The 18082-nt window shown below is 42.6% G+C and overlaps 1 protein-coding gene across 2 annotated transcripts in view; it reads right to left on the reverse strand.

The window, feature by feature from the left end:
* AFF2 (ALF transcription elongation factor 2) overlaps nt 1-18082 on the reverse strand; it is a 413936-nt gene that overhangs the window by 39053 nt on the left and 356801 nt on the right. For both annotated transcript variants that reach the window (XM_078380609.1, XM_072981115.2), the window contains 4 exons: nt 12110-12272; nt 10604-11626; nt 6323-6450; nt 1364-1577 (listed from right to left, as the gene is read on the reverse strand). In XM_078380609.1, the coding sequence (XP_078236735.1) occupies nt 1364-1577; nt 6323-6450; nt 10604-11626; nt 12110-12272 (1528 nt within the window). The remainder of the gene's footprint in view (nt 1-1363; nt 1578-6322; nt 6451-10603; nt 11627-12109; nt 12273-18082) is intronic.

The following is an 18082-nucleotide window of genomic DNA, read 5'->3' on the forward strand; positions in this document are numbered from 1 at the left end:
GGTCCATCATCCAAAAGTTAGCTAGGCCTTCTGAAATCAGACAGAATCAGTGTATTCAGGGTGATCTGTTGGCATCCAAAGTCAAAAAAAAAGATGAGGGAGAAACTGTGCTGTAGAGTAAGAGCAATGGGACCTACCTTATATTGAACCAGACCTTCGGTCCACCTATGTCAAAACTCTCAAGTCTGACTGGCAGCAACTGAACTTCATGGGTTTGGGCAGGATCCTTTTCTAGTCCTATTGGTTGATCTCCCACTTGAGTATTTACTGGGCCTGAACCTGCTTAGTGTCCCAAATCAGATGAGACTGGGTGAGTTTAAGGGTGATACAGGAGTTAAACAATCAAACCAAGGGAAGGGGATGCACAGGGTGAAACGAATGAGGGGAGAGAAAGTCACTGCTCCTGGTGGTCTCTCGGACACGGTCCTCACATCTCCCACCTCAGGTTCTCCACTCCAAGCAGAAATATATCATGATGTGGTATATATCATGAAATTATATATGAAATATATCATGATGTTTCAGGTCAGGTTCTCAGGAGAAAAAATGAGGGCAGCTAAATGGAGGCCACCATTTTCTCTCACAAGCTTCCATCCTTGGAATGATGTTATGTAGTGTTGGTTGGAGAGGCTATTGAAGGAGTGGAGAGGGCGATTATGAGGGGAGAGATGGTAGTTCAGTGAAAAAGAGATGAAGAATTTTCTTCTTCAACCTCTCCAGCTCTGTGGAGGTGATAGGGTACAACTCAGCTTACATTGAAGATGCAAGTGTTTGTAGGGGAGGAAGCAGGCAGATCATGAGGAGGCCCCTTGACTCTCCTACATGGTTTTTTTCTTGCTCTGAATTCTTTCTTCAACCTAGATTCGTACTCTTAGGCTTGCTGACGTCACTTCCTTCTTTTCCTCACATTCTCAACCCTCCCTGGGGAGGAGATATATTGCTTTTATCCTCACAAGGCAGAGAGCAGCCATGCTAGTCAGCTAGACTTAGGTTTCCTATCTTCTTTCCTATAACCATTTAATTCCTGTAGGAAATATTAACTAGTATATGAGTACAGAGTTTGTATGTGAATATTTTCTAAGAAATGAGTTGAAGTTGAAGAACATCTGGAGGCCCAAGGTTGGGGACCACTGCTATAGGCCACACTGGATCAATGATGTGTCTCAGTACAAGGCAGGTCCTTATGTTTTGATGCCAGAACTTGCTATGGTGGACTCCATCTCACCGCTAGTCCCTATTAGAGCCAACTCACTGAATCAATGGAATCTCATTCAATTGACTCAAGTTGATTTTTTTTTTCTGAGAAGACGGTGGTCTTGGACCATGTCATTTGGACTTGAACAACCTTGTTTTAGCAACTTACACAGCTTCCCTTTGAATTGCAGGATGATTTGTTCTCGCTTTTTCTGTGTTTAGAGCAGACGTTGGCTTGCAGAGGGATCGTCAAGGCATTATCTTGGCCAAAGGAGCTGTTCTCATTGTTCCGGCCGGGTGCTGCCTCATCAAGCAGAGGAGACAGTGGAGGTGGAAACAGCTTCTCATCCCTTTTCTTTGTCGCCTTTTTAATGGAGCTGGTGCTGCCAAGGAACCAAAGGGGGAAAAAAAAGGAATGAAGAACAAACAATTATTATCACCAGGATAGATTCAACACAAGCTCTGTTCAGGACATTGCCCATCAGTTTTGGTCAAAGAATCATAGAATCACAGAATCACGGAGTTCGAAGGGGCCTCTAAGGCCATCGAGTCCAACCCCCTGCTCAAGGCAAGAATCCACATCAGAGGATGGTTGTCAGCATGTGAAGAGGGAAGTGTTAGGCATGGGGTTTTCGGAATTTACTGACTACAACCCCCATAAGTCTTCAGAAATTTCCCAGACAGACTTTTAGAGACTTTTCTCTAAAAATTTATCCTTTCTGGTGTCTGTAACCACTTTCAGCTGAGAAATAATGGACATGATGATGACTACCTTGGATAGCTCCTATAAAATCATCATCATCATCCTGTGCCATAAAGTCAATTATGACATGGCAAACCTTTTCAGCATTTTCCAGGTAGAGAATACTTAGGAGTGGTGTACCATTTCTTTCTTCAGACGTGACTAGGGGCTGTGCAGTTTGCCTAAGCCCACATAGGATGGCTCTGCTCTCAGTAGGCACAATGAGGGAATGGCTCTCCCTACTACTGGCTCTACAGCCAGATACTTAGTTCACTGGACTATCGAGTCAGCTACTATAAAGTTCAGATGAAAACCCAGAGCAGACAGACTCCTCCATAATTTGTTCAAACACCCCTGTGCCTATGGCAAGGGAAGCAGGAATGACCAACATGGTTCTCGAAAGAGTATGGCTTCTGCTCAGAATGAGCCACCTCTTTCAGTGAGATGTCCTTCAATAACCTAGGATTAGCCATCATCTCTTGGAAAACATATCTTTCTCCACTGGAGGATAAAAAGAATTGTTTAAATCGTGACTGCTAAAAAAAAAAAAATCCAGCAGACTCAGCTGACTTCTTAACATGTTAATTTGGCCATGGATTCATTTTTGTATTATTTTACTTACTGTCCTAGTCCAGTCAATGAAGATTACTTGAATTTTAATCTTTCCTTAGACAACTCATATTGCATTCCACAGCCATTTACTTTTCATGATTATTGACTTAAATTTTCAATAGCAAATTAAGTCAACAAGAATTTATGTCTCCCTCTTAGTCAATTTAAGTCAGTGTCAGGCATTTATAGATTTACAATACCTCAAAGCAACAAATCAAAGAGGAACAAGCTAAGCAAAAGCAGCTTGATTTCACAATTGGGAGAAATTCAATAGCCTCACCTGGCCATACTGTGCATCACTTCCCCAGGTCTAATGATAGGAGCATCTATTTCAGTTACCTCCTAATTGTGGCCGTTAGCAAATAAAAACCATGGCTGTCAAAATGAGAATTTCATTACCATTCTCGCTAATATGTTGTATCTATCAAATATGTAGCTAAAATATATATATTCGGGATCACAAGATTATCTCACAAGACTAGTGAGATAAGAGAGGGGCTGTAGGATAGTGGCCAGCCACATGCTCAATGTTCAATCTCTCCAAGTTAAGTCTGGGAAACTCCCTTGATGGCAGCTTCAGAGACCAGCTACCAGTCAGAGACGAACACATCAATATGTCAGGACACATCCAGATGGGAATATATGGATCGCTTTTGGTGCTGTTCGGTTCAAATCAAATTATGGCATCCACGCGTGTTTCGACTTACAGCGATCCATCCGGCCCCTTTTTAGAGCTATCTCAATCCTTTTTGGCAAAGCCAAAACTAGGGTTACAATTTTGGGTAACAATTCAGAGCGCTCCTAATTATCCTGTTCTGTAGCCCATGCAGATGGTCCATCCACACTCAAATAAAGCTGTGGGTGGTGTTATCAGAGGTGACAACCCTGTGGCATATTTGGTGGGTTATGGCATTGAAAAGGACAACAGAGAACCCCTCCTCCTCATTTTTCACCTACTCTACCATTTTATTTCTTTAAAAATATTTTCCTATTGATGTAGTGCTATTTTAGATAAAGGGGATACATTGGTGGTATTATGTGTATCATGCTAGGTAGATGCATTGCTGTTGCGCTGTATCAGTTATTTTTTTAACAACAAAAAAGGAAAGTTGGCATAGCCTGCTGAATGATGGCTGTGAGAAAAGGTGAGGAAGGGGATGGGAAGGGGAGTGGCATTAATCAAAAGGGGGACAAATTGGAGTGATCCAAAGGCCCGTCTGGACCCTTCTCATGGGAAAAGAAACATTGATCATTATGAACAGAAGAATAACTTTAGGGAGAGATAAAAGATAAGAACCTTTTAAACTTGAACCAAGCCACTGCAACTTCCCCTGTCTTTGTGTACCCTCAGTTTCATATGTACTCAACCTTGAGTCCATTCTGCAGATCAAAGGCATACAGGACGTTAACTAATTCTGAGTTGGATGGTTGGTCCATCTAAACCCCCCTATTGTCAACTCTGACTGGCAGCAGCGATTCTCCAGGGCTTTAGGCTGGATCCTTCCTTAGCCTAGCCCTATTTGGAGATGTTGAGAATTGAACCTGTGAAATTCTGGATGCAAACTACTTGCTCAACCTCTGAATTGCTGCTCCTTTGCTTGGAAAAGTTCCTCTCTCTCTCTCTCTCTCTCTCTCTTGGAAAACAACTCCCATGATTTCCCCAAACTCTTAGCTCATTTCCACATCAACTTGTAGTTTAAAAAAGCAAGGGGAAATTTCCAGGAACTATGCATATTTTCTGAACAAATATATCCACGAAACATGCATTTTCCCCAGGAACTTTCTCCAACAACATAGGGGAGTCAGCTGTGGCTGAGAAAAAGGGTTTTTTAAAAACATGCTCACCAAAATGAATGCCCCCTCCAAAAGTTTTCATCCACGCTGCAACAAAGTTTGCTCAGTGTTGGGTTTTATGAGACTTTTACCGTCCTTTTTCCCCACCTCAAAAGATGGCTCTCTCTCCCTCTAAAATTCATACTTACATCTTCTCTAAAATGTTGTTTCCAGCTTGCCAATCAAAGTGAAAGAACGGTCATCTTTAGCTTTCTTATAATAACTCCACTGAAGTAATTTCCTATCATCCATTAGTTATATATTTTTTCTTTGTTTTGTGCCTAATCCTCCTGCCACTCTATCACACGTTTTCCCAGGCACTTAAATTTCTACATTCCTCTCTTATTGCTTAAGTTATGAAAATGGATTGGCTTAGATAACTTGGAGGGTATTAATAACAAGCCACAATGTGGCCATGGTCTCAATTAAACATAACGAATAAGAAAGTCAATTTTTATTTTTATTTTTTTACTAGGCAACTGGAAGCATCTGAGACCAAGGGAATGGTGAACTAGCATAGGGGAAATAACTATTGATGAACACAATTATATTTTAACAAAGGATAGCAATGGCTCCAGAGCTCTAAGGAATCAAATTAATGACCTAGAAAACAAGCTCAAATTATGAAACATCAGGTTGGGGGTAGACCCCCAGGGCTTGAAGAAGGCAGGAAATAGGAGATTTTTTTAAAAATAGATGATGTAAGTGTTGAAGAAAGATAAACATATATACTTGATGGAATGACAGAGGCAATTTGCCTCATTCTAAATGCATCGAGAGCCCTATGCAATATGTGCGTTTTCTGACTTGAGAAATGGAGGTATTAAACAGGGTAAATCGAGGTACATTTATTTGCACTCTGATGAGTTAGCAATTACACAGATATAAGAGAGATTAGGAACAACCTGGCTTTAGTTCACAATGGGTTTAAAAACCAAGGATTATATATTAATTGAAGGATTACTTCATAAACATAAATATTACTGCTCCACTATCCTATCTTTGAGAAGGAGAAATTATTTCTCGGCTCAATCCTTTAAAATCAACAAAAGGATAAAAGAAGGAGGTGGAGACTCCTGGTATTCCCCCACCCCCAGGGTACCTGATGAAGTACGTAGTTATTAGCAGCACTACAAATTACCTAGACGAAGTCAGCTTGGTTTATGTGAACAAATGTAGCTTTTGCTACCAACAGTTGCCAAACTTTGATGGGATGGTGAACCACTCAGAGCAGTCTGCACAGATGGATTCTGCTACCTAGGAGTGGGCACCCACTTGGAGGCAGCACCCAGAGAAGGTGGGGCAGGGAAGCCAGGGCACTGCCTCCGAGTGGGTGCTGCTGGAGGGGGCAGGGCACGGATCAGTGGTGGGGCCAGTACCGTATTCTTCCGTGTGTAAGATGCCCCCATATATAAGACACCCCCACTTTTCTAACCCAACATTATAAAATCTAAGTGGGGCTTAGCAAGTGTAGGGGGAAAGGGATCAAAGTGCTGCAGGATCGCTTTGATCCCCGCTTTCCCCTCCACTTGTTTTTATTCTCTCCTCAGCTTACTTCCGTGTATAAGACGACCATCAATTTTTAGTCTAAATATTTCAGACAAAAGTATAGTCTTATACATAGAAAAATATGGTAAATGAACCATGTGGAACTGCTGAACTGGTAGTTGGTGCCGATCTCTATGGGCACCACTTGGGAGTGAGTCAGAGAACAGGAGGAAGGCATTCCAGCACTGACCACAATGAAATGAAGCTCTTTTTCTCCTTCAGTGCTGTTCTCACTGTGATTTGCTCTCTCTCTCAAGGGGTGCAGTAGTTCCCTGAGTTTTCATCCTATGGCCCAAGACCTGGCAACCTTAGTAGGGAAACATCTGCTCATGACACTGGATTCTGAATGACTGTATTACAAAAGGCAGCATCAGCAACAAGGAAAAAACTTACTCTTTAGTAGTATTGGTTAGTCTGTGGTTGGGTATTGGAGAAATGCATGGCGGAAGCAGACACGAAGCGGGCGTCTCCTCCAAGCGCTGCTTCTTGTTTTCACTAAATGTGTCCAAACTTTCAGATTGCTTCAGTCACCGCAAAAGAAAACCAGAGAGTTACATATTTGTAAACCTTGGAATGTCCCACATGAACTTTACCAATCATCACAGCACAGAAGAAATCACATTCTGTGCCCTTCCAAAAAATTGAAAGTTCATTTAGGCCAATGATCATCCAGACTGTTGGAGTCAGGTTTAAAACACACCTGTTTGTGATCGATTTATCTATCTATCGATCCATCCATCATCTGTGTCTGTCTGTCTGTCTGTCTGTCTGTCTGTCCGTCTGTCCGTCTGTCCGTCTGTCCGTCTGTCCGTCTATCCGTCTATCCGTCTATCCGTCTATCTATCTATCTATCTATCTATCTATCTATCTATCTATCTATCTATCTATCTATCTATCTATCTATCTATCTATCTATCTATCTATCTATCTATCTATCTGGAGGCAGCTGACCTTTTATCATATATATATAGAATAAAATGTCAGCTGCCCCCAGCTTGTAAAATTCAGCACACCTTTAGCACTGCTTCATTTAAATGGATTGAGTGATGGTGCCTCCCAAGGGGTTGGAGAACGGCAAGCTGGAACGGTGACAAACTTAATGGCATAAAAAATTGATCTCAAGTCACTATCTTTTCAGGGCCCTGGCCTGCCTGGCTAGCTGTTTCTTGCACAATATATCCACCAACCTGTTGTACTTTCTGGGAGTTTTTTGACAAGGGCAAAGGTTTAGTTTAAACTCAAACAGAATTATGTACTTTCTCCCTCTCTCCTGATTGTGTATCACTGTGGATCATTTTGCACGCCCGAGGTGCATTTCCTTCTTGTTGCCTACATTAGGTAGAATGATGAGGTAGCTACACAATATGTGTGTGCAGAAAAAAAAATGGCCAATTTTATTTTAACGACACAGGCTTCCGAGTAAGACATTGCAGCTAACTCTTTGGGTAGTGGTACTAGCAGAAACTAACATTGTTGTTCCTAAGACCTGAATTCTCTTAGAGGCAATTTGAGACCACATACCTTCTTCCCTTCTGGCAGACTTTTTCCTCTACCTCCAACTCTCTTTCTCTCATTTCGTTCTTCTACTCTCTCAGTCTCACTCTTCATTTCCTCAGTCCCTTCTCTTTCCCCTAGAGTTCTGCCCCAGCATGAAAGGAGCGCCAGGCCACGGGCTGTCCACCCTTGCACATTCTGGTGGCTACTTCCCTATTGGGATTTGTAGGGGAATGTGGCCAATAAAAGATGAACCCAGAGTTAATATTTGGTGGAGTTCTTTCCTTCTAGTTTCACCTCCTTCCTCCTTTCCATCGTTACTTTATGGGCACCCTCCTGAACCTTCGAGGGAGAGAGGTATCATCCATCTTAATAGAGAAAGATTTCCCTGCTCATCTTCATAAGATGATTACTGACTGGGGCCAGTTATAGGGAGCCTATAACACCTCTGTTACAACAACTGCACTGGCTGCCAGTCTGTTTCGGGTCTCAATTCAAAGTGCTGATCATTACCTATAAAGCCCTATATGGCTTGGGTTCAGTATCTCCCTTACGGCTGTATCTCCCCATATGAGCCTATTCAGTGCTTAAAATCATTACAGGAGGCTCTCTTCTCAGTCCCATTGCCAGCATAGGCAGGGCTGATCGGGACATGAAAGAGGGCCTTCTTTGCACCAGCTCCCAGGTTATGGAATTTTCTTCCTCAGGAGAGCAGGCTGGCCTCTTCCCGTTTATCCTTTCCCTTTTATCCTGAGGACTAGAGATGGGCACAGATCAGAAAAATGGTGATTTGTTTTGGTTCGTGATTTCTCAAGGCGAACAAATTAAATTACGAATTTGCAATTTTTCCCGATGAATTAACAAATTGATCCACAAATTCATTTAATTAACTTTAAAACCCTATATAATGCACCCCCAAGCACCCAGAGACACTAGATTTTCAGAGAAGATTTCCCTAACTCTCCTCTAGAAGCCCTGCACGTTTGGTGTAGTTTGGGTTTCAGATGTACAAGTTATAAACCTACAAAAGCCACCCCCCAGAAAGTTACCCTTAGGTACCTAGAGAATCCAAAAGCACAGAGAAGCTTCCCATGACTCTCCTCTACAATATCTCCCAGTTTGGTGAAGAGTGGGCTTCTTCCAAGCCAGCTTCTAAATGGCACTTTCCTGGTGGGGGACGACACACTTTGTGGGTGTATAACTTGAATGTCTGAAACCCAATCTTCACCAAACTGGGTGAAAGTTCCCTACAATGTTGGTGTCTTTAGGTGTCTGGGGGGGGGGCCTTTATCACCAAATGAACTGATGAATCAAAACCCGCTAAAATTCATTGATTTGTATTCATCAGGAGACATTGATTCGTACAAATATGAATCGACAAACTAGGTGATTCATTTTTTAAATTCATGCCCATCTTTGCTGAAGACCCATCTCTAAACAATCATGGTTGAGTCCTTGAATGCTTTTTTAAAAATTAAGATAGTTTTTAATATTGAATGCCTTTTAATTATTTAATTTATTTAAATTAGTGTATAGCTTAATTGTTTTTTTTTAATGCTTCTTATATTTTAACTCTGATCTTTTAAATATTCTAAGCTACCTTTGGTCCCCTTATTGGGAAAAAGGCAGCCTAAAAACAAATCAAACAAACAAATAAATAAATAAAGGTGGGCTGAGAGACTGACTAAGGAAGAAGGGAACAGTCAACACCACTTCCTGGACTGTTTACACAGAAGGAAGAAGTACGGAGTGGGTTGGCTGGGATTAATCAGGAGGAGGAGTTTTCCCCCGGCTGAACTATAGGGCAAGCTCCATTGCTAGAAGCTGCAGATATTGGTTCCACCAACGTCATCGGCACCTCAGCTTAATTATGAGAAAGAGATTCTAAACAGTTTTCCATAAGCTTGATGGCTCCCTCTCTATCATCATCATGAATGCAGGCCAATTGTCTGTCTCCACTGTTTTCTTTCAGAGAGCTCTAAAGCTGCCATTTTCAGAAGGCAAATGTTACTGACAGCTGACGCTGCATTTGTTGAGATTTACAATACCCTTTTAAAAAACAACAACAACATAGTCCTAAAACCATTTTTCGGCTGCGAGACCAGTAGTAGAGCCATTTCCGGAAGGTTTAAAAATAAGAAGAAAAAAAGCAAGCCCACTCAGACGGCTGCAAATATCCATTTCTTTAATACAAACCCCCTGTTTCATTTCTGAAAAACACATTTCAGTTGGAAGCACGCTGTCATATCCCACATGATAGGATTCCCACAGGCATAAATAACATCAAACATATGATAAAGCATTGTCTCTCGAGACACAATAGATCCTACTTTACAGGTAGTCATTGAAAGGAAAGGAGGACAGCTACTTAAGTCAATAGCATTTTGATAAACCACAGATGTTGATGTAACAAATCCCATGTTTTTCATTGTGCACTAAGACAGCACTCAGCGACTGCCATGGCAAGTACATTCTGTCGGTTTTAATAGAGGCATGTCTATTTAAGTTGGAGGAAAATCTGTTCTCAGTGCCCAAGACAGCACAAGGAATATCATCTGATGAACAACACAATCCTAATTCAAACATGCTTCAACTGTAGGGATCTATAAATAGGCAGAAGCTTCTTCTGCCAGCAGGCGATTTGAACTGTCACCATCTACCCCCCTCAAGCCTCCATCTATGATAGCAGAAGCATGAGAGTGTCTGGAAAATGAAGTGGCACATTTTCGTCCACAGTGGTGAGTCATTCCCTTTGGCTCTCCAGATATTTTGGACTTCCATTCCCAGAATCTCTGCAGATGCAGGCTAGAAGTTAAAAGTTCTAAACATCTGGATGGCCAAAGAGGGAGATGCCCTGTTCTGTAGGAACACCCCTTCTGTTTTTTAAATGAATTTCTGAAGTACAGTAGGACCCCTGTATCCACAGATTCAGTATCCACTGATTCACTTATCCATGGCCTGAAAATATTAAAAGATATTAAAAGAAAAAATTAGAAATATATATTTCTAAAGACAAAGTTACCAGAACTGGCCACTAAATGGAGCCAGAGACCACACTATGTCTAGTATTTGCTATTATAATAGTGTTAGATATAATCTGCATTTTCCAGCGTCCACGGAGGGCTTGGAACTGATCCCCCACAGATACAGGAGTCCTGCTTTCTAAAGAGATGGGTTTACCTTGTGCTTCCTTTTTGATTTCGTGGAGGGTTTTTCAGCTGCTGGTGTTGGAGACTCACGGCATTGTCGTTTGTGCTTGGTGTTGACCTCTCGGGGTTCAGCCTTTCCCGGCAGGCTATCGAAGGCGTCTTGCCCGGGGATCCGAGAGAGTAAGCTCAGATCTATCTTCACCCAAAGGTATTTGAGCTCTTCAAACTCCTTGAGCGGGGAAAGGGGTTCGTTCTGCACAATGGGGATGGGGGAAAACAGTGGCTCCTCTAAATCGTTGCTGTTTTGGTCCATGGATGCATTGCTGCTGTTGCTCGTTAAGCTGCTGACGCTGAGGAGGTTGCTGTTGGAGTCCTTGGCTTTGAGGCTACTGTCGGGGCCGCTGCAACCCTGCAAGGTCTTAGCCTGCAGGTTTTCTTCCTGGTCAGTGTTTGAATCGGAAGTGGACGAGTCCGTTTCCACAAATTCCCGAGACTTTGGGACCGTTTTGCTGGGGCCGCGATACTTCTTCTTCTCCGGCGCGGGGCCCGTGGTGGTCCTCGGCTCTTTCCTCGGAGCGGTCTTCCCCGAGGTGACTTTTGAGCGGACCTTTGGCGGCTCCTGGGTCTCCTGCGCATCCTTCTCTTTGGGTGTGCTGCTGGTAATATTTGGTTTGGGCCAATTGTAGTCTTCTGTGCTGGAAGACCTCTCTACCTTTTTGGGTTGCTTCTTCCCGGTTGTCCTTTGAGGGGGAGGTTCATTGTGAGCCGGTGATTTTTGCTTGGAGCTTTTCGCTTCCGCGGGGGCTTTCTGGGCCACGCGGGGTTTGGCTTTCTCTCGGATGGGACTCCGTAAGGCCCTGTCTTTGGAATCAGCGAGAGGCTGGCTGCTGTTCAGCTTCCCTTTGTTTGGCCCTTCCACCTGGGCATTGCTCTGAGCTTGAGAGCTATTCTCACCATGACTCTCAAGCTGATTGTTGATGATCGTCTTGTTGTGGGGATTGACCTTGTTTAACCACTTATCCAATTGCCATTTGTTGGCAGAAGGTGGCTCAGGCTGCAGAAGGATGAATGATGGGAAAGCATTTATAAAGGCATGGCAGCGCAGAGAAGACATTTGCAACCTCCGCCTAAATCCAACGAATCTGCTTATTTATCACATTTACAACACCTGGCTAAATCCAATGGGCAACCTTAGCTAGTGTAGACTCAGTGGGACTCCTGTAAGTCAATATCCAGTGGGTCTACCCTGGTTGGCACTAACCATTTAAGATGTAGCCCACTGTCTGTCTCCTACAACATCTGACAAATGGCAACTGCTACATTCTGGCTGCCTGTGGCCAGCTTGGACAAACCCAGGCCACACACTCTGTTGTGCACTGACTGCACCACAGACCACCAACAAATTGCAGAAACTACTACCTTTGATGCATATGGTAGTTCAAAACAGGGCTTTGGCCACTATTGATTGATTGGCAGATACATATCCAGAAGCCATTTCCAACCACGCAGAGAGAAGATACAAGATGGCAGGTTTTACCTCCGGAGTTCCACTGCGTGACTCTTCGTTGCATTCGCTGTCACTAGAACTCGTTTCGCTGTCCGAATCTGACTCGGAGCTGCTCTCGGATTCGCTGGAGCTTCCAGAACCTCCACTGGAATGAACTAAGACTGTGTTGTGAGCCGCTGGCAGTGCAAGGCCGCTGTAAAGACAAGAGAAAAGGAAGAGGGGGAAAGACAGAGACAGGGAGATGTAGGTGTTAATCTTTCCAAAGACCCAATCAGTTCATCCATTTTTGCCTCTTCACTTACTGGGCGTTTAAGTTCAGGGTCTTGAATGTGAAAGCATGAGGTGACCATTACAATTTCGCTTCGTTTGACTTTTACTAACCTACCACACCACCTAAATTTAATCTTCAGCTCAGCTGAGAGCAGCTGTCATTTTTCTCCGCACTGCTATTCTAGGTTGCCCCAGAAACCCCTGAGCTTATAAAAAAGACAGCCAACGGTTGTCTGACTCTCAACCATGACTCTGGCCAGTGGGGAATGGAGGGAGAACATTGGCCTTACACGCCAGCATGCCATTGCCTGATATTCCGGGATTGTTCTCTTCACTAGCCTGCATCCAATGCCTTTCAGTTATGGACACACACTATGGCCAACAGACAACAGGCCAGATTTTTGAACACGTTGTGGCTTTTCCACATCCTCTGACTTTCATATTATCTTGACAGACGGAGAGTTGTGAGGTATGTCTGAGAAAGCTTTGACCCCACGATCTTAATAAAAGTTATTGCCCAGCTCTGCATTTTGTTCTTGCTTATGGACTTCATAGTTATTTTATTTTCCTCACTCAGGTGTGGCTCTCCCCCCCTCTTCTCTTTTCAAAAAGGACATAGGACTGGGGTACCACTTAATCTCTGCCCATCAACCTCCATGTCACACAGCTATAGGCAAGATTGCCACTATTTTCTTTGGAGGGGTTTAAGGGGGGTCCAGAAGACAGCAGTCAAAAGATGTTCCAGTTCTGAGAGCAGGAACACCTTCTCTATGAGGAAACATTAAAGCACTGGGCCTTGGTGGCTTAGGAGAAAAGAATGTAGAGTGAAGGAGGGATATCAGAAAGCTCTATCAAATTACTCATGGCACAAAGCAAGTGGATAGACTGAAGTTTCTCACTCACACAACAGGAAGACTTGAATCATCCAATATAATTGGCTGGCAACAGATTCCAGGGAGGTAAGAGCAAGTCTTTCCTACGCCATGCTTCACAAAGTTAAAGAATTGAGGGCTACAAGATGATGAACATTAATTTGCACAGTTTTAAAGGACGGTTCAAATAATGGAGTAATGTCCTTGCAATTTATTACTGGAACATAATGGGACACGAGATCACAATTTTGTTCCTGTGATAATGGATCAGAATCCAACTGTGATCTATTCCATAATATTCACATATTAAGCCCAGAGCCAACTGTTGCTGGCTTCTAGTGCAGGCCCACTAAATTAACTGGACCTTGGGGAGTCAACATTTATGTAGGTTCCATGGCTTCAGTAGGTCTACTCAAACAGTCGTTAACATTTTGATTTAGATGTTACGACCGCAGTAGTCAGTTACCTTCTCTCAGGAAGTCCCATTCAACCAAAAGGAGACTATGTCAGATTCACGGAGACATCAAGACTTGCCCTTTCTAATTTCTGATCTCTGAGGCTTTTAAGATAAGCAGGACATGGGGATTAAGAGCAAATAGCCAAATAAGAGGTAATTTATCATCAGATATTCAAACCTGTTGGCTGCACAAAGCAAATGCCAACAGTTTAAATAATTTACCAACTGAAATGCAGAGTCCTCTCTCTTTCCCCTCTCCTTGGTCAACATATTTATAATTCATACTCAAACGGAGGACATTAGGCAGCTCTAATATTTGGATGTAAACATTTTAAAAATTAATTTTAATGAATACTATGAGTTCTTCCCTTCCTTCTGCCATTCCAGGACTGTGCATGAAGAGCTACAGACATGTTATGATACTCGAGAGACATTCGCCAATTCTGGATTTGAAGCTAGCTTTTCATTCATGCTTTTGTGCTAGCCCAGGGCTCACCCCACATTCATGCACAATAAAATGGACATGTCTAGATTATTCGTATTTCAAAATGCAGCCTTTTCCCCACGTCTCCCATTTTCTCTCTCTGCCAAAAATCATAGATTAAGGGTAATGTCTAAATATGGTTCTTTTCTAAATTAGGGTTCCCTCATTCCTCTGCCTCCCACCCCCATTCTATGCATTTCTCCCTTTCCAAAGTCACAGTCACTTCTGTCCTGTGTGCAGATGTTGCCATTTCAGCTGCACAAGGAACAGATCCCTTTGGTTCCAGATCACTTACACAAAAGGAGAATGATTTTTTTTTTTTAGCAGAGCTCAGAGCATGCAGTGTGTCAAAGAATTCTGCCCCTCTGGTTCAGTTTTCCTGCGTGTATTCTCAAACAAACAACGAACATCTGGACCACTGAAAAGTTTTATTGCCATAGTTTCTAAACCCGGACACCTAAATAATGTCAGACTTCAGTCGCCAGAATCCTCTGGCAATTGGCCATGCAGGGTGAGGATTCTGAGAAGTTGAAGCCCAATGATAAGGACTTTGTGGCAAGCAAAAATGATCAAGCGGAAGCCAACGGTAGAAGCAACTTTCAATTCCCAGACCCGTGTGGGAGCAACCGCCAAAGCAGCAGCAAGGATGCAAGAAAAGTCCAGCAGAAATAACACTAAACCTTAATTATTTGACCAAGACAAGACAAAAAATAATAGAAATAGACCCAGCATGGCCTTAATTTCGTTCCCCGGAAAAAGGAAATCAAAAACAATCACCCCGCCCCAAAAAAACTATTAGATACCAAATAGCACAGAGAAATTGGCTTCTGAAAGATTGTTGGCTGATTCAAAACAACACTTTTTTGTCCGTACCAAACATGATGAGGTCATGTTCGCCTTTCATCTTGGAGAACAAAATTATGTCTTTGGCTACGTCCGGCAATTTTGTGCTGAAGGACTTACCACCACAAAACTACATCCCTTTAAAGCAAGGATCTTCCCCTTTCAATAGCAAGCTTCAGTGTATGAGTAGCCCTGCTGTATAATCAGTTATAATGAAAAAGCACATTTCCCCCCCATCACTGTGCACCATAAAACATCGTTGCATACAGAGAAGCAGTATGGAAAAAGGGGAAATGCATAGAATTGGGGGGGGGGAGGCAGAGGGATGAAGGAACTCTAATATAGAAAAAGACTAATTGGGATGGAGAGATTGCAAGCCTTTTCAGTGTTGGAGGGGGCTCTTTTTTTAAAAAAGAAAAACTTGGGTTAAATGCTTCTCTGGAGGTTTCTTCTCTTGAGCCACACCCTTGAGAATGGTTTTCAGTGATCTGAATACCGGCTAATGACAATACTTTCTGCTCTTCCATATATATGAGACCCAGGAGGGTCTGTAAGTAAGGTAAGATTTGACGCTGAGTCACAGAGTGCATGATTTTCCTGCAGAAGAACCAGACTTCAATCTAGGACACTTTAAGCTAAAGAATTTATAGGAGGGGGTTCAAGGTCAAAGCAAGCCTGAACTGTCTCTGGAGACAAAAATATTGAAGCTGAGGCTGTCCTACTTTGGGCACATGTCGAGAAGGCAGGATTCTCTGGAAAAGACCATAATGCTAGTAAAAGTCGAAGGCAGCAGGAAAAGACGAATACCCAATATGAGATGGGTTGAACAACAAGAAACAGGAAGATGAGGGGTCTTCTTTTCACACGAAATAGAGACCTCGTGCTGGAGCAGTAGGGAGTCTCAGCAATAGTAAGCGATCAGCAGGGCATGACTTGGGAAACTGCTGAGAACAAGACTCTCTTTTTGTTGCATATTTCTAACTGCAGCCATAGGTGGATAGTAAAACAAACATAGTCCAGAATTCGGAAGTAACTAAAACAACAAAAAGTCTTACAGAGCTAAGAAGTTTTGTTTGGTCTAAGGTTTTGCACATTGCAACCCACCCATGTCTTCAGATGCAGGTTTGTGTGTTCCAGAATTTTGGAAGAAAAATAGATTTTTGGACTCCCACTGCCACAATTATGCATGTTGGTTTAGTAACACAGGGATATGCAGTCCAAGAAAAAAAGGAAAACACACACACACAATTTTCTACAATCTAGATATTTTGCATTTTCCAGGGGACCTCATTATACTAAACATTATTAGAGTTTCTTCAACCAAGAGTGCAGTTATACATGGGAGAAAAAAAACCTGTTGAGTTTAGCACGTTTGAAATAAATTTTTAACAAACTGGTTAAATTGATGCATATGGAAGCATGGGCTTCCCTGGGAAGCATGTTTTCCACTCAGCTACAAGAGTTTGGTTTAGTTTAAATTGCTCAGGAAATCCATTTAATTTAAATCGTTTTGGCATATGTGAATACCTCTGTCAGTGTAAATTGTGACTGTGGGGTTTGCAACTCACTGGTGTGTCTTCCAAACTCCCTCTCCTTCTCCATCCCCTGTGTGTGTACATTTGTGTCTCCCTTCTTCACATGCCTAGAACTGCCAATTGATTCAAAAATGTCTCTGGTCAGTTTCAGCCCTAGCTGGAGGCTACCTGATCCCTCTTCTTCACCAGCTCTCTCTGTGCATCTCCCTCCTTTGCAAGCTTAGTCAATGACTCTGGTCAGTTTCAACCCCAGAGCTCCTTTGCTCCCTTCTCTTTCTCTTCTGCCTCTCTCTCTCAGTCTCTCAGTCTCTCAGTCTCTCTCTCTCTCTCTCTCTCTCTGTGTGTGTGTGTGTGTCCCTACAGGTTTATCCCGCTGCAGGGAAACATTATTTTATTTTTTTCCTATCTGTCTTTCTGTACTAGCGCTATGTCAGATTGCAAGAAATTTTTTAAAAATAACTAAAATAACACTACAATAACAATGGCTAGTGGCTGTGAGAGGCAGCCAGTAGGAGGGTGGGAGGGCACAGGACGAAGCCTCAAATGCAACAATTCTAAAAGCCCATTTTACCCCCTCCTATACAGCACAATTTAAGAATTAATTAAAACATTTTCTCAAGAGGATGCACACACCGACCCCCACAAAACATGTATCACGTAACTTTAAACCAAATTCAAAATCCACTGATCAATCCTCTGATTTCTTTCAGTAGTGTAACCGTGCCCTGACCCTCCTTTTTTGCTCACTGATACCAGCACGAGTTTCAAGAATATCAGCAGCCTTTCCACCCCATGAGCGACAGAACTGGAGGAAACATGCTGCCTGCTTACAAGTTCAAGCCTCCACCACTTTTGCCTCAAGTGTTCCCTTAAGTTAAAGATTCATTTTGCAAACGCCTCTTACATGATTATGGAGCTGTCGTGTGCATGGCTTATTTTTCTGCACCATAAACGAATAACGGATGTGCAATTTACGCTTTACTTGTTTTCCCCTGCTCACTGCTGAAGCTGTTATTACATTATTTTCAACACATCATTTACTCTTAATATTTTAATAAACCACTTTAAAGGTGAAACCGAGTAGTTACAAATATCATGCTTATCACTGACAATTATTAATTTCCAGGATGACTGCAGTCCAATCCTTGTACCATAAATAGGCTCAGTAATCAAATAATAATAATTTGGCCCTGGAGTTCCCAACTGAGCAAAGCGCTTTCTCTTGATTTATTGGGTAAAAGGCAGAAAATTAATCAAATGATCAATGTATTTAATATAAAGATATTTGCACATAACCCAAGCTTCAATATAATACATGTCTTCCTGAAATACTAAAGAGTGAGATGATATACAACGTAATACTCAAAATGATCATCTGCATACGTATTACTTTTTTCCTCCCATTATGCTCTGTGATCCCCAGCTCTTGACAGCTGTGCCACTGGGGCATGAACTCTGGAAGGTTGTGTGAGACTCATCACTATTTATTTGGGACGCTACTGGGGAGTGTGATAACAGCTGGCTTTTCAAGGGTGCAAGAGG

The sequence above is a fragment of the Pogona vitticeps genome, chromosome 11 (genome assembly GCF_051106095.1).
Source record: "Pogona vitticeps strain Pit_001003342236 chromosome 11, PviZW2.1, whole genome shotgun sequence".
Classification (NCBI taxonomy): domain Eukaryota; kingdom Metazoa; phylum Chordata; class Lepidosauria; order Squamata; family Agamidae; genus Pogona; species Pogona vitticeps.